General features: G+C 33.0%; 2 protein-coding genes and 1 pseudogene across 2 annotated transcripts; 2 read left to right on the forward strand and 1 right to left on the reverse strand.

The window, feature by feature from the left end:
• The first annotated feature begins 3,519 nt into the window (after positions 1-3,519).
• Positions 3,520-8,632, forward strand: LOC120159921 (protein SUPPRESSOR OF K(+) TRANSPORT GROWTH DEFECT 1). Its single transcript, XM_039170422.1, has 8 exons — positions 3,520-4,183; positions 5,647-5,752; positions 6,349-6,547; positions 7,078-7,146; positions 7,238-7,312; positions 7,467-7,565; positions 7,869-8,024; positions 8,295-8,632. The coding sequence occupies exons 1-8, from the start codon at positions 3,700-3,702 to the stop codon at positions 8,418-8,420; spliced, it is 1,314 nt and encodes a 437-aa protein (XP_039026353.1). The 5' UTR covers positions 3,520-3,699; the 3' UTR covers positions 8,421-8,632.
• A 1,575-nt stretch (positions 8,633-10,207) lies between these two features.
• On the forward strand, positions 10,208-12,214 carry LOC120159912 (annotated as a pseudogene).
• A 3,294-nt stretch (positions 12,215-15,508) lies between these two features.
• On the reverse strand, positions 15,509-20,014 carry LOC120159922 (histone deacetylase 9-like). Its single transcript, XM_039170423.1, is given in 15 exon segments — positions 15,509-15,756; positions 15,898-15,964; positions 16,135-16,233; positions 16,385-16,455; positions 16,816-16,855; positions 16,857-16,907; positions 16,989-17,038; positions 17,130-17,238; positions 17,347-17,439; positions 17,802-17,865; positions 18,219-18,438; positions 18,516-18,590; positions 19,276-19,393; positions 19,497-19,609; positions 19,833-20,014. Coding segments are annotated over 15 exon segments (1,290 nt in total). The 5' UTR covers positions 19,870-20,014; the 3' UTR covers positions 15,509-15,673.
• Between the last annotated feature and the right edge of the window lie 2,314 nt (positions 20,015-22,328).

Raw genomic sequence — 22,328 nt, forward strand, 5'->3', positions numbered from 1 at the left:
TATCACACTTAAAAAAACCCGATCCGACCCGACCAAAATAAAGTTTCACTCGACCTGAAATAATAAAAAAATATTTTTATTCAATATATGAATAAGTTACCAAAGGATTGATGAGGGTAGTATGGTCAAATTTTAACTCCCTCCAACAAGGGAATTGAATTCCATCCATTTTTGGATGAAATTCACTTTCCCTCATTTGATGGAATTGAATTCCATCAGGGATTCCAATTCCCTTGAAAAACTTGAACCAAACATGGGAAGTGGTGGAATTGGATTCCAATTCCCACCAATTCCAAGGGATTTCATCCAACCAAACGCCACCTAAGGGTTTATGTTAATGATAGGATTTATGAAATTGATGATAAACCTTGATGATTTAGAGGTTGTAGATTCATTTTCAAGTTTGATTTATGGTTAAAACATGTTCAATCTTTCTAGAAATTATTTTTTGAAAATTCGGACATGATGTATTTGGGTGAGAAAAATCATGGAAAAAATATATAAGGTCTGAAAATGATCTAGGAAGTATTATACAAGCCTTAGAAAATTCATGGACCATTCTATAATTTTTGAAAAGTTGGGAGACCAATTCGATAATTTTGGAAAAGTTGTGAATGGTTGTATAATTGTTTAATAGTTGATTTACTATGGTGGAAATTGTTGTTTTGGGATTGAAATGAGCATTTAGATGGGAAATATGACCTTTTGGAAGTTTGAAAAGATTGGTGATTTAAGTGCAACGTTAACATAGTTAAGGTGCTTAAAGGTAAATGTACATTTGTAAAAGTAATTGGTTGGTAATAATTTCAGTACTGGAATTTTTGGTATTTAAAATTTAAGTGATAAAATGGTGAATGACCATTTTGTGTAAATTGGAAAAGTTAGTGCCAAATGTAGAAAGGAATTATTAAGTGTTAAGTATTTTGATAGAAAATGAGTTTCAAGTATTTTATGGATTTTGTTTTGGGGATGTGTTTATGTTAGTACAATACTAACATATGTATCGTTATGAAATTGTGATTTGTACAGATCGTGACTGATTTGTGTCTAAGACAAGTCAAGTATAAAAGGGTTGTTGTGGATTATAGTGAGGAACATCTTTTGGATATATAAAGTGTCAAGATGAGTGCAAATTTAATTTTTACTTATGTTATAGAACAAACATCGTCTTGCGATGAGCCAGTGACGGAGTTACTATGGTAATAAATGACTCCAAAAATGTTATTTGATTTGTGATGCATGTATAACATTATACATGAATGTTTTATACATCATTGGGTAGGATTTGCGATAAGTCTATTTCCCATGTTGGAGTGCATGATTACATAAGTACAAGCATGTGATTGATATGATGCTTATGTGTGCATGAGTACATGAAAGTGGGTATATGTGTCATATGTTATTATATGTGACATGATTTACATGATTACTTGTATATGTGATATGTGATACTAAACTACTTGAATATATGAAAACATTATATCAGTTGTGTGATATGTCTGAAATGTTATTTTATATGACATGATCGATGTGAACATATGAGAATAAAATATGAGATACGTGAATCTAATTTATGTGAATACATTCATATGTGAGCAAGATATGACATATGTGTTTATATGAACACATGAGAAATGATATAAGCTATATGATACGATCTATATGATTACATGCACATGTGATATATGTGATATGATTACATGCACATGTGATATATGTGATATGATATAAACCTATGTGATATGGGTTATATGAAGATGGATCTATGAGATCATACAAGAATGTTACACAATGATCTATGAGATCATACAAGAATGTTATACAAGCTACATGATAATAAGTTATGAGATTACATGTTTATATGATACAAGTGATGTGAACTGTTATAAATGATAATGCCCATGTTATGTGATATGAGAGCTAGTTGTATAGTTGGCATGCCAAGAGTCGAGGGTTACATATGTCTTTCGGGACACAGATGACATCCTTCGGGATGATAGGTCCTTCGGGACACAGATTTCACATGCCACTCAGTGGATTCTTATACGAGCTGTGGTGATAGCATATGTGTGCACAACCTCAGTGTACTCACATACCTTGAGTTCTCAGTAATGTACATGGGCTTATAAAAGATATCAAAAGTGTTTGCATTATTATATGATATCATGTTATTATTGTTTACACTGAATCAGTATTATACATGGGCCTACAAAAGATATCAAAAGTATACATGGGCTAATACATGGGTTATTAAATAGATAACATAAATACATTGTATGTGATGTATATGCTTTGTTATATGAAATATATTACATGATTTATATGTGATACTGTGTGTATTGCTTGGTGAAATGTATTATATGATATGTTACAAAGGTTAAGTACAAGATGGCATGTTTTAAATGGATTAATGATACTGATAGAGATCATGATAATGATGCTGATAATGATGGCATATGTACATGTATGCATTCTATTATGTTAAATGTTCTATGGTTTCTATTACATGTTTTATATGCCTCACTAAGTCAACGACTTAGCGTGTGATTGTTTCACACGTAGATTTCGAGAAGAAGAAGGAGTAAAGTTAAGCAAGATAAGTCAGTTTCTCCTTTCCAAAGATCAGATCAGAAAAGAATTGAATGGTATGTATTTTGTAATACTGATTGTGTCGGCATATAACTAAAGCTTTAAACCGTTTATGCGCTAATAAGTTTTATAAACCGTTTTGAGATAATTTATGTAAATTATTAAATTGTATTTAGTGGAAGATTTAAAATTATTCACTATTTTGTACAAGTAAATGTTTTGAAAAGTCAATGTGACACCTCAGATTCATATCCGGGTCGGGTACGGGTTGAGGGTGTTACAATTTTAATATTTTTTTTAAAAAAATAAAATTCAAAATCACCAAGATCGTTTCACTTAACATAGAAAATTAACGTCATTTTCGAACCGAGATGAGTCAAAAAATAGTTTAGTCACCTATTAAAAAAAACGTTATAGTTTGGGAAATTATTTAGGTATTAAGCCTTTTATTAATTGTCACACCAACATTTCCGTTAGATATTAACTACAAGTGGATTGATTGAATTCAACTATATAGTTAGGTAATTTGATTGACAAAATTAAAAGATCGAATTAAAATTAAAAGGGTTAAATATTTAAGTAGCCAATTATATAGTTTACCCTAAAATTAACCTTTTTAATAAAAAATATCAAAACATTAAATAGAATTAAAATTTAAATATTAATTTAAAAATAAAATTTCTTTAAATATTAATTTTAAAAAATACATAATTAAAATATCAATTTGAGAAATAAATAATTTAGACACCAACTTGAAAATATTCAAACACTAAAAAAGTATATTTAAACTTATTTAAAAAGAAAAAGAAAAATCGGGAGGAACCTTCGTCTTTTTACGGTTAAACTTTCCTACCCCTAATCTAAAAGGCAATTAGACAAATTGAAATTAAAAAGAGGAAGTGGATTTCACTTTCACATGCTTGCCTTTGAGTTTTGTTTTGACGATCAAAATTCTGGTTTTTCTCTGTCTCTCTTTCGAATTTCGATCCCTTTTTCTAGCTCTCAAAATCTCCTAAAACTGATTAGGGAAAAGGGGAAAAAGAACAATTTGATTTCTCTCATGAAATTTCATTGAAGAAATAAAATTACCCAGAGAAAGAAAAGAAAGATATGTATAGCAATTTCAAAGAGCAAGCGATCGAGTACGTGAAGCAAGCGGTACAAGAAGATAATGCAGGGAACTATAGCAAAGCCTTTCCTTTATACATGAACGCACTTGAGTATTTCAAGACCCATTTGAAATACGAGAAGAACCCCAAAATTAGGGAAGCAATTACACAGAAGTTCACCGAGTATTTACGCCGTGCCGAGGAGATCCGTGCCGTTCTCGATGAAGGAGGGCCTGGACCCGCTTCTAACGGGGATGCTGCTGTTGCTACCCGCCCCAAAAGTAAGCCCAAGAATGGCAGTGGCGGTGGAGAAGGCGGTGATGGGGAGGATCCGGAACAGGCTAAGTTGAGATCTGGGCTTAATTCGGCTATTATTAGGGAAAAGCCTAACGTTAAGTGGAACGATGTGGCTGGCTTAGAAAGTGCTAAGCAGGCTTTGCAAGAAGCTGTTATTTTGCCAGTCAAGTTTCCTCAGTTTTTTACAGGTTAGCTTTTTCATTTTTCGGAGGAATTTTAGGGGTTTTGAACTTGATTTTGAGAAGATTGCTTTAGCTGGATTTTAGTAACCGGTTGTTATGATGCAATTGATATATTATTGATTGTTATACTACATATGAATTTCATGGTTTAATGTTTTTTATTTATATGCTTTGTTAACGATGATTATGATTTTCAGCTTTAAAATTAGTGAGTTTTGCTAGACTTTTGCGTTACTTACCGCTTATTGAAATGGCTTAATCGTGTCAATTGGTGAAACTGTTAAGAAATTTATTCTTTCTTGACTGTGTCTGTATGTGCTAGAAAAGAGCTTGGTTGATAGTTATAATGAGAAAGGTGTGATTCTGTTGTTGATATTTGATAGGGTAATCATGCATGCTTGTTGAGGTTATTTGCGATAATGGAGTGTGCCTAACTTTGTTTCAATATTAAGTAATTGTTGAAGTTGTTAGTTGCTTGAGATTGTTCATCCTAAGTGTAATTGTTTAGAATAACCATGAGGTACAATGCATATTGCTTCGTATTTTGCTTTTATGCAAACTAATATAGGTCTTATTATATATGTGTTGCCTATTATATATCTGTTGCACTGTTCCCGTTGAATGCGATGAGATATTATAGAATAGAATTATTTGATTAGCCACTTGTGACATCTTTTGCTATCATTTTTCTTGCAATGATTGAGTTGTTTCCTGGAATAGTACAAGCAATGTTACTGGTGAACTGTTGGATATCAGAGGAGTTAATTTGAGAACGTATTGTTGCTTGTGAAATTCTTCCTTTGTTTGGGTCAACTGTTTGATATAACCATACTAATAACATCATATCATCATGATTTTAATGCTCAACTTCTCAATATATAAATGTAAAAATCAACCTCTGACATCATCTTATTAGAGACTGCTTTCTGCCTCTGTTATTGTCAATTTCTTGTTAGAAACTGTTGCTTGCACCAATATTCTACCTCCTTTGAAGGTGTCATTGCCATTGTAAACATATGATAAAAAATTAATTTGGTTTCTAAAGGTAAAAGTTTCTAATTTATTTTATAGATCTGTTCTGTTATGAGGAGGATTGGTGATTCAATTTAAACTCGGCTCATTTTCCATCTATCCAAAAGTTTGTCTTACCCCATGTGGATAAAACCAAAGTCATGTATTGGATTAGTCAAGGTTGAGTTCTGGTCAGAAAAAAAAGTGCTTGATCTGCATCAGAATCCTTATATTTCCACCGTTTTTTATCTTGATGTAATTGGTTAATGGATATCCTCTTGGCCCTTCTAGATTTTCTTTTATGTTTGCTTCAAATGTATTGCTAGATGAATAGAAACCCACTTAATCTAATATCTTCTCTCCTTTTAGCGCTTGTTCAACATTATTAATTACCATTTCCTATGCAGGGATATGAATGGGTTGGTTTTGTAAAATTTTCATACTTTTATCTCTTTCAGGAAAAAGAAGGCCATGGAGAGCTTTTCTGTTGTATGGGCCACCTGGGACTGGGAAGTCATACTTGGCCAAGGCAGTTGCAACTGAAGCGGACTCTACATTTTTTAGGTAATATACTGAGTGGCACATATTCTACCTATTTATCTGCCCATAAGAAAATACTTACTAGTCCTCTTCTGAGTTTGAGACCATTCACTTGTGTTAAGTTTTAAGATGCATATGAATAATTAAAAAAAAGGAGAAAAAACTATCCTTAATCATCATCTAGCATTCCCTCGTGAAGCAGTTGTCACTTTGCTGTTATTGGGAGAAAGGGAGAGGTGGCAGTAGTAGGGAAGGACTCCATTGTATATGCATCACTGGATTGTAATGGCAGTAGTAAGGTAGTTATGTCACAAATGTGTTATGATATTTGTAACCAAATAATGGTGATACAGCCACTGCAGAGCCCCATCATTTTCATGTGCTTTTTTCTGTTTTTATGATCTAGGATTTTGTATTATGAATTTTAGGATTTCTGGGGAAGAATTATATTTTTCGCTTTCTTTAACCTAGGTTTTCATATTTGTTTAGTTCATATCAGTAGGCTTTAAAAACATCTTTGGTAGTTAGTCTCTTATATACAATTGTTCTGTTTATGTGCTTGCACGCTAGGTTTCTGCTTGTTTATCTTATAATTTTTTATTCTTTTCCTCTTCTGCTAGTATTTCGTCATCGGATCTTGTATCAAAGTGGATGGGGGAAAGTGAAAAGCTGGTTTCAAACCTTTTCCAGATGGCTCGTGATAGTGCTCCTTCCATTATTTTCATTGATGAAATAGATTCCTTGTGCGGCCAGCGTGGAGAGGGCAATGAGAGTGAAGCATCAAGACGTATCAAAACTGAACTTCTTGTGCAGATGCAGGTATTTTTTACTGCATTTAAATTGCTAAAAGGAATTCCTATAATATATTTTCCCCAAATCTTCTCAAGATATTATATTCTCATGGTCTACATACTTATAATCACTGAGCATTTTTTTGTGGAGAACAGTTAGCACTTAATAAATATGTAATACTAGTCCAAAATTTGAATTGCTTTAAATAAACATTTTGAAGATCTTTCAAACCATTTACAGGAGTTGTGCATAGTAAGTGAATTACCTAGGAAGTTCTGAATTCTGATAAGTTTTCTCAATTACTATGCATTTAGAAAAACTTTTAAGTGTATTTTTTTTGAGTTTATCCAGTATATATTTATGAAAGATGCTTTTTGTTGTGTTCTGCAGCATGCTACCATCTGTATCCTAATTTTTGGAAATTTCCATGCTGTATTTGTATTCCACAGTACTCGTATCTTATTTGTCTCTGCTAGATTTGACAAATTGATTTATGATACCCTCCAAGATTTGACATCGATGAATGAACTTTGAACTTTGTGCTTTTTATGTTTTAGGGTGTAGGAAATAATGATCAGAAGGTCCTAGTTCTTGCAGCAACAAATACTCCCTATGCACTAGATCAGGTAGGAGAATATTAGAATATAACTTCCATATATTTACCCTGAATCAGTAAAAGGTGGATATCCAATTTTTACTAAATATTTGTTCTTATAGGCCATCCGCCGGCGTTTTGATAAGCGTATTTACATTCCTCTCCCAGATTTGAAGGCTCGGCAACATATGTTCAAAGTACTTGACCTTTATTAAGAATATATATGCGTATATTATATATTTTGAAAAAAGAGAAGAAAAATTCTTGGCTTGTATTGTTTTTCCGAAGAGTTATTCAACGGCTGCCATTTTTGACAATGCTATCTTTTCTTGATAAAATTAATTACAACAGGTGCATTTAGGTGATACGCCTCACAACTTGACTGAAAGTGATTTTGAAAACTTAGCACGCCGGACGGAGGGGTTTTCAGGGTCAGACATATCTGTTTGTGTAAGTTCAGTACAAAATCAAGATGCTTGATCTTATAATACTTGGACTCAGGTGTGTCTAATACAGGGACATGTCCTGTGGTTATTTTCAATTTCCCCCTCAAGTTTTTCATGTGTTTGGAGGTTCCTTGAAGGGTCATATACCTATATTAATTTATGAATGTGTGTTGGACAGGGATACTCCAAGAAAATGAATATTTGGAGCAATGTTGTTCTTGATCATTATATCTTCGTCTTCTCTGAATTATATCTTGCCAGTGAGTCTTTTAACTTGTGTGTTTTTGTTTGTTTTATGTCTGGACAGGTTAAGGATGTACTTTTTGAACCTGTTCGAAAAACCCAAGATGCCATGTTTTTCTTCAAGACACCCAATGATATGTGGATTCCATGTGGACCAAAGCAATCTGGTGCTGTCCAAATTACTATGCAGGAATTGGCAGCAAAAGGACTTGCAGCACAGGTATCAGGTTGCTTAGTTGTGTTCTTACCATTGTGTCCCTGTTCCTATGTATTCTTTGTGATTCATTTATTTGTGATATTTTTTATCTGCATTCATCCTTTCTTTAGGAGAATGCATTGAGATCAAGTGTCTATTTAGTTATTTACCATGTCTGAGATTGGATTATCCAGAAGACATGCTGGAACATTATTACCATATGCAATAAAAAAAATATTGGAACATGGTTAGCATCGACTAAAATTACTTTTACATTATTTACTGCCCATGCAGATCCTTCCACCACCTATTTCGAAATCAGATTTTGATAAGGTGCTGGCAAGACAAAGGCCAACGGTGAGCAAAGCTGATCTTGAGGTCCATGAAAGATTTACGAAGGAGTTTGGAGAGGAAGGTTGAATGGATGTGATGAAATTGTCATATTGATCTTCTCTCCTTGTAAGGTTATCACTGTGATTTGTATTTTATTGATAACTGTTGGATCCTTCATTGAGTTGTCGATTTAGCTTCATCAAGTGGGGAATGTGATTTACTTCCCTTTTCCTGTATTCAGATGAAACATATGTTGACACAAATGGAGTTACATTTATAAATAAGCATGGGATTTGTTCTACTCTTTTATTGTTTATAACTGGTGTCATTTCCTACTATATATAAGCATGTTATACAACATCAAGAATGTAATAGCTCTTGTAAAAACAAGATTCATTTTTATTTTTGATTACACCATTAGAATGAAGATTTCAACTTCTAGAAGCTCCATAGAATCCATTTTCGTATCTTGTATACTTTTCCAGCATCTTTTAGGCTAAATATGTTTATTTTGTGTTATGTGCATATCCTCTTCGAGTCTCCCACTTAAGAGAAACTATTTTAACATCATTCAATTAAATTTTATAATAATGAAATATATCTATTGCGAGCAAGATTTTGATGAATTTAATCATAAGAGAAAAAGTATATTCTATCCCATGAACTTGATAAAAACCTTCAGTGACTAATTATCCTCTCTATGTTTGTATAATATTATCCATGTCTCTCTCTCTCTTCTTTTTTTTTTTTTTAACTCATTTGCACTCTATGGGTTTAACTTAATTCAGGTGGATCAATCAAGATTCATACTTCACTTTTTATATGAAATTTATCTCGTACTTGACAACCGAAGATTTCACCGATGAAGATGTCTAAATTTTTTAATATATTTTCTAAAATTTTAATATTATCTTAAACAATTCTAAATATTTTTGAAGTATTAATCATTTTGTAATTATTCTTTTGATTATTATATAAATGTTAATACTCTCACTAATGTTTAAATACTTTCGATGTTGTTTTTTGAATTTTTAAATAAATTTAATAATTTCTGTATATTTCAACAATCTCGTGATGTTCATGAACCCTAATTCTCCACTTTTTCCTTCTAGGCTCGTAACATCTTATAGCAAGATCTTTATGGCTTTTGTTATGTTTTTTTGTATACTTTTACAGTCGTTTTTGTGTTTACACAAAAACAATCACGACATTTATTTATTTTATTGGTGATTACGTATAGTCAGATCTTTTCTTTAGTAAAAGGTTGTGTTATGACTATAGAGGTTGACTTAGAGTTTTCTGATGAAAGGGGCGAATTGATGGATAAAGGATCAAAACCTATTTTGCATCGAGCAGGAGGAAGGCTCGCCTAAGTGTTACATAATTCAAGGAGAAGCCAAGGACATCATATTTGTTTGAAGCACCAATTAGGTTGTTGGATTAGTCCATTGCGCGACCCATTATGAGAAATAGTCTTGTTATTTTGGCTCACAATTTTGGGTACATGTATTAACCCAAAAGGATAATGTTAATTGGGTTGTTACTATATAATAGGGATATCTGATTCAATCAATGTTATATGAATTTACTTGAAACAAAACTTTGAATTCTCTTACCTCTATACCTCTGAAATCTTTCTCTTTTCTTCAAGACATCACAATTGGTATCTAAAGCCACTTCTTGTTCCAACAAGCTACGTAAGACAAAGAAAATACACCAGAAAAACAATGAAAGTCGAGACTCAACAATCGCACAATATTCGTTATTAAAAAAAAAGAAGCTAAAAAGGAATTATCAACCTGGTGGGTAGAACAGAAAGATACTCTAGAAAATATTATTTGCATTAGAATCACGACCAGAATAAACATATGCATATGCGCAGAGAATCTTGGAACTCATGTCCAAGGCAGCAAACACCGTTGAATCATCACTTGCAAGTTGGAAGGCAAGAGGCCTACACATGTGATCATATTCAATGAGAAAGAAAGATATTCTTTTATTCAATGAGATATATCATATTTAAGGAAAATATTTAATTATTTAATGTTTCAACCATGACTTTTAGTCTTTTTGGAGAAGATATCAAGGTTCCATCCAAATGTAAAGAAGCTCTACCTTCTTCTGAGAGCTTCAGATGACAAGTATGTGACATAGTGCTTACATGATGAGGTATATACAAAATTGTACCTTCTTTACATATTGAAAATCTAATTAAAAAAACATTAATGTGTAAGTATAATTTGTGCATAGATTTTAAGCACAAAATTGTTTAAGGTGATAGAACAAATTATCAAATTTGCACAAATTAAGTTATTTTAGTGGTTAAGAGGATGATTGTTATTTTAAAGGTCTCGGATTTGAGCACCAACGTTTGTAAGGCATTTGAGCATTCACTGTCAAATGACTGATAATCTTTAGAATAAATATTATCACTTGTAATCATCCTAGATTAATAAAAGAAATTCATGTGTTATGCTTTTAGCTTACGTGTGCGGTGAGCAGCAAGGAGTTATCTTGGAGAAACGATTTCATATGGTAGAACGGGTAACATAGACATCTTTGAAGAGAAGAGAATGATGGAAGAAAACTTAGAGCAACTACGATATCAATGTGCCCCAAACAATAAAATTAGCAATGAAAGAGTCGGGCCTCCAAATTAAAGTAAATTGTGAAATGATTTATCAAAAAAAGAAGTGAAGGGTTGGTATTAATACAGGGCAAAATTGAATGGGTGGCTCAATACATACGTATTTACAAAGGCAATGGAGGAGATGGTTTTAGGAAACTTCAAAGGGATTTGCCTCTTGTTATTTTACACCCGACCATGGTTACAAGTAGTTATAAACAACCTTTTCCTGGTTGGATTGAAGGTGTCAGGTATTTACACTAATACAAGTTATTACTTTATATGACTCGATTGAAGTTGTGGAATTTATTCATGGCTTCTTACATGCAGAACCGTTGATAGAGTCGTTGATTACGGAAAGGGGAAATTGCCCTTTTTTCTTGGCGATCTTAACTCTCCTCTTGATGTGGTCAGTAAAACGTCAACATGAATTTCTTCCTTTAACAGGACATGATTAATCACAACTGAAAGTGGAAAACATCAATGCAGAGATACCAGTAGATATGGTGGTAAACGCCATGGTTGTGGCCATGCAAGTTCATTATGCAGATCCTCAATGTTCTCGTGAGACCATTTACCACACCAGTTCCACGTCAGGAAATCCTATGAAATTGTCAGATTTTCATAGATTCTTGCGTTTTTATTTCACTAAAAACCCCTGGATTGATACAAATGGGAAGATTGTGAAAGTTAGTGAAGGAACAGTATTTAGCACACCCCATAGATTCTTCCTATTCATCAAACTCAAATATGTGCTTCCACTAAAGGTTTGTTGTTTTTAGTATTCAGTTTTATAAAGTATTTTTACACCAAATTGTTCCTTTTTTCACAATAGCTTTTATCTCTTTTTCAGGTGTTTTGTTTGATCAATATACTATCCTGTCAACGTTTCAAGAAAATGTACACAAATCTTGATCGTAAAATTAAGTATTTACTTCGATTAGCAGAATTTTACAAACCTTACGTGTTCTTCACAGGGATGTAAGTTTTGTGTTCTACATTTAACCATCTTTCATTTCTGTCATAAGAAATAAGCATTTAAAATGTTTTCTTCTCTCCCAAGCAGCTTTGATGACCGAAATTTGGAGACACTGCAAGTCTGCAAAGGGTGGCTGAAGAGAGAGGCATTGACGCGGCTGAATTTAACTTCGATTCCAAGAGTATTGACTGGGAAGATTATATTATGAATATTCACGTCCATGGTCTTTTTCGACATGAGATTGAATCCGACACGAATTTGTTGAACAATATTTAATGCCATCATACCTATGATGTCTGTGCCTGTTGATCTGTTTATTTTCTTTTGGTGGATTTGAAGAGCTCCTTCATATCTAGTATGCATCTTCATGTTTTGTAATTTTCCTTCTATTAATAAGTCCATTATGGAAAAATTTAGATGCTAAATCAAAAGCCTCAGCGAATTCCGAACCCGGTAAGGATAATTCCAGGCAACCAGGGTCCAACCCGAAGGAGAATTAAGAACCTGTTGTTTACCAGCAACCGATGATAAAAGAGGAAGAAGCCTGGACTGAATCTCTGACTTGACAATATCTAAAGCGTGCGCTCTTACGGAGACGCCACCGAGCTCGAGGCTGGCCGTTTTCCTCTGAAACTTCCATGAATCGCCATCAACATTGAAATACCTCTTCAAAGAAGAATTCTTGAATATTTTTTCATTTTCTCATACATCACTGATCATCAACAAATTTAATGAAAAAAAGGTATCGAAGAGTTTATCAAAAATCGTTCGAACAAAGTTTTAACTATTATTTCAATTATCTCAAGAACATGACTTTCGCTTTAGGTTAGTGTAGAGGTTGGTGAACAACAGAATCAAATGGACATTTTCTACTTACAAAAATGTCAAGTATGCCACCTTCTTTATTTCTTCTTCAACCTTTGAATTCCGACCGACAAAAAAAATTAGAAGAAGAAAAGATCAACTAAGAAAATGGAAATAAAAGAAATCATGAGGCAATGCTCACCACTCCACCATGCTTCAACTTAGTAACCACACCTTGGGCAGCAGAGATGGCTTGGGATGACACATTTTTTACGAGTTCAGTGGCAGTGATCGAAATTCTACCATGTCGAACATTGGAAGCCAGTCCAGCAGCCACTCCTGCAATCTTTTTAGTGGCCGAGAGGACCTCGGATGAGGTTGCTTGAAATTCTTCAATCTTTACTTTTTTTCCTTAAATTATTAACTTAAGAAGAATGAAAGCATTTGGTGTCCTGGTCTTTGCTGCCTTTTAGCTTCATATAATTTTTTATTGTCAGTGGGATCGTCAAGAAGGAGAAAGAAGAAGAATAAAAAGAACAAGAAAAGGGACTAATGGGAGATGACGTGTCATGTCAGATCATCATCATCATCTTCATGCACCAGATCATCAGTGTTTATGGCATTAACAATGATCTGGATCTCTTGTTTTGATTTTGGGATGGACATAGGTTTTTATGAAAGGAAAAAAAGGAAATGAAGCAGCCTTCATGTTTCTTTGATCCAAGGCTTTATATATAAATATTGTAATTAAAGCCTTGCAACTGACCCATTTTTGATGAAGAGTGAAACAAATCATGGAAAACACTATTATTACCCGAGATTGAAATGCATTCATGATATCATAAATTCTATTATATAATATGAGATGGATTCTGTAGAGATATGTAAAACATGTTCTATCATTTACTAAAGGTCTAATTCAACATCTAAATGCTAGCGACCCAAGTAATGGCGAAGACGATATCCAATGGCTACGATGAGTTTGCCTCAATACAGACAGCAATAGCAGCTGTTAGTAGTCTGATATCTGTGAGTGCTGCATTTACACTCTTTTGGAGATTGATTACTCTGATTCAATTAGTGTACATGCTGAATGATCCAAGGTGGGTTCAAGAAGCATAACAAAGATTCAGTGGACACGGCGTGAAGCGAATATGACAGCGGACGTCATGACCAGACTAGTTTTTTGTTTTTTTTCAAAAGAGGTTCTATGACGTCATTCATGGGCTATAGAAGGGCTACTGTTCCATGGATTTTGCAAAAGGGGTTAACTGGCTTCTACTTGAAACAGTAAATCTGGATTATTAATTTTCATGAACCTCGGACAATGACTGGCAGCTAGACCAGGCAAAGCTAACATTTTCTTTTCATAGTCAAGTCCAAAAGGAAAAAATATATATGAAATAATGGTTTGTTAATTTTGTCAAACAGGGGTATTAAGAATCGCATGGCATAACCTCGAAGGCAAGGCAATAATTTAAAGATGTATAATATAAAATAAAGTTGAACATTGTATTTGATCAAATCCTTCAGACGTTTGAGGCGAATTCTGACTACATACAGTCAAAACCATTTTGAAAACAAAATATGAACAATTATAGCATGGTTCCTCCCACAATTTTTCCTTTGACGAGTTCTTAGCTAAATTTTTATGCTTAATATAAAAATAAGTACCTAAACTATAACATGTTTTCCAAAGCGGTGTCTAATTTTTTTTTCCAAGTCAATCATGATGCATAAAATTATAAAAAGTTATCATTTTAAGGACTCGACCTTAAAAAAATTTCATTAAATGATACATGACACATTTAAATTATTTTGAAAATTTTATTTAAAAAAATAAATATTATTATTATTTTAAATAACTCCTAAAAATTTTCTAAAATTTCAAAAATACCCCAAAATAAACCCTCTACCGTAGAGGCACCACCGTTCACCCACCAACACATTGCTGGTCTTGCTATTAAATCACAGGTGAGGGATTTGGAAATCCAAAGTTCAAGCTTACATCAATTCAAGAATTTTTGCACAACAGAACTCAACATAAACAGGCAAAGAACTTCTCTTCCTAGAACAAACAAAACAAATAACCCTAAATATATCTAAAAATTTAGATTTTTTTAAGATTCATCATTGACCCATTGAAGAGCAAAACAGAAAAATGATAATAACAATGAAAAGCAAATGTGTTTGAGAGTTGGCGAGGTGGTAAATTGCAGAGAATATTATCAGTCAACACACAGGTGGGAATGGGGTTTTCGACAGAAATGGTTCAGAGCATCTTTGAATCGCCAATCTCCCTGTTAGAAGGTCTTTACACCGAATATGTTGCAAGCCTTTTCACCTGAATTGTTTCAAGTCGTCGGCAGCTGATACAAGATATCATCAATGCTTTTGAAGATGAGATTGCCCGAAGCAAGAAGATGGAGAGCAAGGAAAGGAAGAAGTGATGTGGTTCTACTCATAACAGTTCCTATGAGTTGAAAACGATTGAACCGACTGGCGGAGAAGGCGGCAACGACAGTGGTGAAGAGGAAACTGATAAAGGGTCAGCGAGGAGGCTAGTTTGAAGGGTGCTATTTTCACCTAGGGGATTATAACTAAATATTTTAATTTAGGGTTTCTTTATATTTTTCTAAAAAAAGTTAGGGTTTTTTAATATAATAGTATTTTTAAGTTTTTAAAAAAAAAATAAAATTTTCAAAATTATCTGAATGCGACACGTGACATTTAAAGACCTTTTTAATGGCAGTTACGGACGAGACACCTAAAGTGGTAATGTTTGTAACATTAGACACTTGGATTGACAGGGAAAAAAATTTTAGCCACCACTTTGGGGAAAAAAATATAGTGTGCACACTTTTTTTATATTAAGCCAAATTTCTATTGCGGACTAACACTACCTAACAAAAAATTATGCCAAGTCTACCTTCACATGGACGTGTGATGATCATTATCGTTGTCACCATCGTAGTATTCATCATCGCGCTGAATTTGCTTGTCTTGAGCGTGCTCTGCAGAGAAAAATGCAAAGAGATGCATTAGATGCAGAAAAAGAAGAAAAAAAAAGAAAAAAATGGCAGAAAGTATGCATGAGTGGTAGTTAAGGCACAGCATGAGGCCACAACACAAAGGTACATGCTATTTTAACTTACGGTCCATGCGCTCATCAGGATTTTGCTCATCTTCATCAAAATCAGGAATATAGAAATCGGGTGGAACCTGCATAACAGATTATAGTAATTGGACCGCCGATATTTCGAGGAATGTTTACATCCCAAAAGATCCCCTTAAGATGGATGCATTGAAAATCAGAAAAACCAGTCACCTTGACAAGTAATCTAGCTTATCAACATTCAGATTTAGGAGGAAACCAATTATCTGCTACTCACCTCTTGCATCTGTACACCCGGAGCATGTTGGATGCAACGAAGATTTTCCAACACTTGCACCTTGATTGTACTAAGATATGATTTGCTATTTAAGTTCTCCTGCAGAATCAACCAAAAGACGGGGTTATGAGGGTTTTGTTTTCTTTGATTACCAAATATAAGAAAATATATCTGCAGACATTGATAGCTTCCAATCAATTGACCGAAATAAGTAATGTAGTCCTTGAACTTTAATCGTGCAATTACGTACTATGTGCCCATTTGGAATATTCAACAAACACTCTGGTGCAAAATATTTGATATACTCATTTTCTGGGATTTCTGCACAAGATATCAAACTTTTAAGTAAGTTTCTCAATCTTACAACCAGCGAAACATATTAAAGCACTGTCAACCAAAAACATACCTACAAGTCCAAAAAAAACTGACCAAAGACATTTGAAAATGTATTACCCAGCTCATTTCAATATCAAGCGCATTTAGAGATGTAGGGATCAACATAACATTCACACGAAGATAAATACCCTTGGTTATTGGCATTGGCAATAAATGAGTTGGCATATAAAATAGATGCTTTAAGAAACTAATTTACAAATCCCAGTTCTCACGCCAAGTTGAATGGGAAAAATACCAATGTCGTCATAGCGTATCAAGAAAACAAGAGAAGATTATCTACCATACCATTAGGAAGTTCTGTATCTAAAAGAACTCCTGTTTCAAAAAGTCCAACAACGTGCAACATTTTCTTTTGTGTATCCTCCACCTCCAGTAACCTGTAGGATAAAATATTCCTCAGTACTTTAAATATCACTTACTTGAAGCAGTTAAAAAGGTTAATCAATCAAGCAGCATACCAGTAAAGGTAGGTTGAATTTCTTCACAATTCTAACACACTCAGCATGTCCTGCAAATAAGATCAGCAACTTCAACATTCGTCAATTATTTCAGGGAGGGGGTGGGAGGATAGTCCTTGCTTTGCAGGTCAATTTAAATACCATCAATCGAGAGGTTGAAACAGCCCAAGCGATCCCCGGCAAGAGAATCTGCCCCACATTGAAGAACTATTGCACCTGGTTGATACATTTCAACAACCTTGGAAATAATCTACAAAAGGTAGATATTTGCAGATGATAGTTTAAAAGCTATGGCAGTCGAGAAACAGAAAAGCAATTACCTTTCTATTATATGTATTGATTTTGACTCGATACTTACTGTCTTAAACAATCTATTGAAGCTGGTGTCATCAATCCCATCCTTGAGTGGGACATTTATGGCATAGAACTTGCCTTCTCTTTCTCCTATATCCTTCAATACAACTCGTATCAGTATTTCAAACCGATATCAACTTGGCATAATATTAGCATTTATCAATAAAAGCTATCCAGAAGAAAGGATGTCACAAATGAAGAAGATAATAAATTCATCAACCTCAATTATAAAATCTGAAAGCAAAAGGTGAAAGTAACAGGAAGGATGCAACTAAACTAGTTTTATTTCTCTAATAAAGAAGTGCAACTTGAAAAGTTAATATTCTAGGAAATTTTCTCCCCTAAGTTTGCAAAGAGAAAGCAAAAAAAGAAGACTAGCACCATTAGTAAGTAAAAAAAAAAAAAGAAGCCTACTGTTATTATTAGGGGAGAAAATAGAAGCAGAGAATTGACAATAACCTTCACATCACCAGTTCCAGGAAAGAACATATCTCCGTACTTGTGAAAACTAACTGTCATCACCCTGTCATAATAGAGTTTCAACAACTTGATTAAAAGATTGCATTTAGCAACCTGATTATTAAAAGTTCAACAATTGAAATAGCATTTCAAAGATGCATGCAAGCCGCATACCGGTATCATAAAATAAGCAAAGCTAATTTTAATCTTGCAAATGCTTATACGAACATAATCCCCCCCCCCCACACACACACAATAAAAAGATACAAGTGGATAATTCTGCCAGCAGCAAAACACACACACACAAACAAACAAAAAAACAGTATTTTGACTACTTAGCTGAGCTTCAAACTTTTGAAATGAAGCATAATCCAGTTCTTATGCTAAATTCACAATTAAAAAACAAGATCAAACAACCTGTCAGTGAAATAAAAGGCTTCTTCAACGCCATCGCCATGATGTACATCTATGTCAATATACAGAACACGGGCATGATACTTCAGAAGCTCCAAGATTCCCAAAACCAAGTCATTGATGTAACAAAAGCCAGATGCCTCGCATTTCTTGGCATGATGTAAACCACCAGCCCAATTTATAGCAATATCACATAGTTGATTGTTTAATCTTCGTGCAGCATCTGCCAGAAATTACAGCCAATTAGACTGAAATGCACAAATGAAGTTAACAGTAACAGCCTATCAAATTAGGGTTTACCTATTGTGCCACCAGCATAAATTTGACAAAATTCAAACAGGTTTTCAAAGACAGGGCAGTCTTCTCCAAGATTGTCTGGGATGAAAAGATAAAAGGATGAATATTGAAGTATAAAGCCAATGTACATCAGAGAAAGTATAACCTAATTCATTCGCAAAGGATATTCACATTTTCATTAAAACCAGATTATATAACCAAGTTAAACTACAGCATATAAGTAAGAAAAAGGCATGCAGCTCTGCAAATAGAGAGAACTGAAATTAGAAAAGAAGCAATATCACTGCTAGAACACGACATGATCTAGTATCATATGTACCAAATCAATATACCATGTTTTGATCTTAAAAACATCATAACCGTCAATCTCGGACGAGGTAATTTTTAGAACATCTTTTCAACACTTGGACAAGATAAAGCACTAAACTAACTGTAAACTCAGTGAAATGCATCAACTAGAATTAGGCTAACCCATTAATTTAAAAAATAGAAACAAATCACAAATGAACAGAGCATTAATAAGACTAAACAGGTTTCCAAATTAATTCAAAGTCTTAAAAGTTTAATAGCACAATATAAGCAAAAGTCATACCCCAGCTAATGATGATACCAAACTCAAAAACTTTGCCAACATCAAACATTCATACAAAATTCTCAAGGCAGATAGCTTTTCCCAGTCCAAATGTGTCCTAACAAACTATTTTCAGTCGACGATGGACCATTTCATCCATGTAAAATATTGAGAAACTAATGTGATACATACATTTGACCAATTCATTCGAGAACAGATGCAGCGTATCTGGAGTAATTCGATGTAAAAACTCAACATAATCAGCAGAATGGAACTGAGCTAGTTCAACGGGGTAAGCCTTGTGGGGATGCTGCATTAAACAAAGAAAGAAAGAAAGAACACAGTCAGTAAAGAAGAGAAAGAATTTTTTCCCAGTGAAATTAGAGAAAGGTTGGAATATTTGAGGAACTGACAAAAATTTCCATTTTTTTATGGAGGTCATAGGCAAGGACCAAATGGTGAGTCATACAAAGCCGGTGCGGTTTCATTGGATGATTAGGACCAAAGTAAACGCTCCCTACATCACCTGCCAAAGAACCAAAAAATATTTAAATTTTCTTTCTTTTCTTCTGGGGTAAGCCAAAAGTTAGGGTTTTGAAAGATTTAGGGAAATTAAGGAAATAGTAATTAGAGAAAGAATGTTTTTTTAAATTTTTTATAGAGAAATTAAAAGAAAAGGAAAGGAAAGGTTGAGGAAGATGAATTGTGAAAATGAGAGGAGTGAAAGAGAGAAGTGAAGATGATGATACCGTCGTAAAAGTAGGATATTTTGCCCTTTGAACGCATTTCAGCGAGTGATGAGATAAAAGGCTGCGAAGAAGAGAAGGAAAGTTGAAGTCTTCGTTGGCTACTAAGAATCCGCCATTGTTAGAGCTCCTCCGGAGAGTTGCAGGGACACGGTAAATAATTGCGTGCCTCTCAGGTGTATATTATATACAATGAGTGGGATGCAACTCTCGCATAAGATGCATTTTATCGGAGTCGGGACATGTAACAGTATCAATATTTTTCTTAATGTAAACTACACATATTTAGAGGACAGCAAAACTGATTTATTTTCGGGAAATCGATGTTTTTTTAAAAAAAATTATTTGAGTTAAGTTATAAGAGTAAATTTAACAAGTATTCGATTATTTGAATTGATTTATTCAATCCAAAATTTGATATAGATCCGAATATAATGACTAAAAATTGATTCAAAACTTGAAATAATCCGAATTCAATCGAAATCAACCCGAATTTTAGTTAAATCTAAAGTAACCCAAACCGAAAAAATCCAAACCGAAAGTAACTCGAATTTACTTTATCCATACCCAATCTGAATCAAACTTCTACCTGATTTTATCTCAATAATTGAGCCTACATGAATAGATAAATTTTTTATTATATAATTTTAAAATTGATAAACATAAAATAATCTATGTTTTATTCTTATTTTTTATTGTACTACTAGTTAACCACCACTTATAATAATAGTTAAATGGTTTAATATAATATTTCATCAGTTAAAAGACATCTCTGTCTGTTGAAATAATTTCTAGCTTTGAATTGAACTGTGACAATATAAATTAATATAAATTACTGATTTTAAAGATTTATTGGTTCAATTGATTAAAACTAAAATTTCCTAACTCTGCATTTGAGATGTGATAATATATACTCATATAAAATTTATAAATTATAAGTAATAAAGAGAAACACCAAACGTTATAATGACAAAGAGCGATAACGATTGAACTAAAAATATAAAGATTGACACGAAAATCTAAAAGTTGACCCGAATTGAAACCGATCCGAGTTAACCCAAAAATCTAATGGTTGACTTGAACCAAAGCCAACCGATCCGATATTGACACGACTTGAAGCCAACCGATTCGATATTAGCCTGAACCAAATATCAATCGATTCGATTTTGACTCGACTCAATACATGATCCAAACAAAATTTCCATAGACTCAAACTAAATACGAAACGAGTCTAAACCTAAGTAATCTAGACCCAAAATGACTTAAATCAAAATGACTCGAGCCGAACCCAATCTGAATGACCAAATTGCCACCTTTATATACGAGTCACCTTAAATTATAGATTTAGTTTTCAAGTTATAGTCTAGTTAAAATTTGAAAATTTCAAATTATTTGAAAAACTAAAAATTTGACTAAGTGTTTTAAAAATTTTATGATTTAGTCCTTGGTTTCATTATTCTTTCAATTCCTCATTCATTTTAAGTCTACTTTCTTTACCAAATTTGAATCGCATTCTCCGAAACTATCGTAAAATACATATTTATTTTCAATTCCTATTTTTTATAATTAATTTTTTATTTTTCGATTTAGTCCTCAATTTTTCATAATTTCCTTATTTCTTTAATTTGTTTTCTTTATTTTAAGTCCGTTTTTATCAAATTTGAACAACATTTTCATATACCATTAAAGAATACCTATATAACTTCAATTCTTATTTTTTTTTTACTAAAATTATACTCTCTCTCTCTTATTTATTTCCTTAACTTTGCAGTTTTACCCAATTTGATATTTTGACTGTAATTGTTTTAAAATTCTTTCTTTCAATCAGTTTCTCAAATCCTTTATACTCTCATCAATATTTTACCTTCAAAATATTTTTTAAATATAATTTTTTCTTTAAAATATAATATTTTAAAAATCTTTTTATAATTTTAGGTTGTATTTGATATATTAAATAATATTATAATATGAAAAGAATATAAAAAATATATATATATATATATCATATATTGTTAGATAAAGTCAAAAAAATGTATAAATGGTATAAAAGTTGACTCGGCTCAAAACAATTTAAAGATAAGTTCGAGTTATAAAATACGATTTGTCAACTTAAATAATTTGAAATTTTTTTACTCGACTCGATCGAATACTCATGCCTACATATATTCATTTAATCTAGAGTAAATTATATAAACGGTACTGAAATTTCAAAACTAATATATCAGTCATTAACATTGTAACAAAATGATAATTTTATATTAACAGCCATTAATGAAGTGATATATTACTGACTTGAGACGTCCATGAAATTTTGACCTGGTTTAACTTTGTTGTTTTAGCTTGCTTTTCTCGCCTCTCCACCGCCCTACCATCTTCATCCACGAATTCATGCTAAACAAAACTACCATCAAGCCACGCCGTAATTCTTCTTTGTCTGTTTCTCTTCCTATCTTTTTCGCTCTATGTGTAAACCAAATCATTAATGGCGAACATAATAAT

The sequence above is a fragment of the Hibiscus syriacus genome, unplaced genomic scaffold, assembly GCF_006381635.1.
Source record: "Hibiscus syriacus cultivar Baekdansim isolate YM2019G1 unplaced genomic scaffold, ASM638163v2 tig00111387_pilon, whole genome shotgun sequence".
In the NCBI taxonomy this organism is placed as follows: domain Eukaryota; kingdom Viridiplantae; phylum Streptophyta; class Magnoliopsida; order Malvales; family Malvaceae; genus Hibiscus; species Hibiscus syriacus.

Excerpts from the sequence above, each read along its gene's own strand:
- LOC120159921 (XM_039170422.1), top strand. The coding sequence starts at position 3,700 with ATGTATAGCAATTTCAAAGAGCAAGCGATCGAGTACGTGAAGCAAGCG. Across the intron at positions 7,147-7,237 it reads CTCCCTATGCACTAGATCAG|GCCATCCGCCGGCGTTTTGA; the intron begins GTAGGAGAATAT and ends TTGTTCTTATAG. Across the intron at positions 8,025-8,294 it reads CAAAAGGACTTGCAGCACAG|ATCCTTCCACCACCTATTTC; the intron begins GTATCAGGTTGC and ends CTGCCCATGCAG.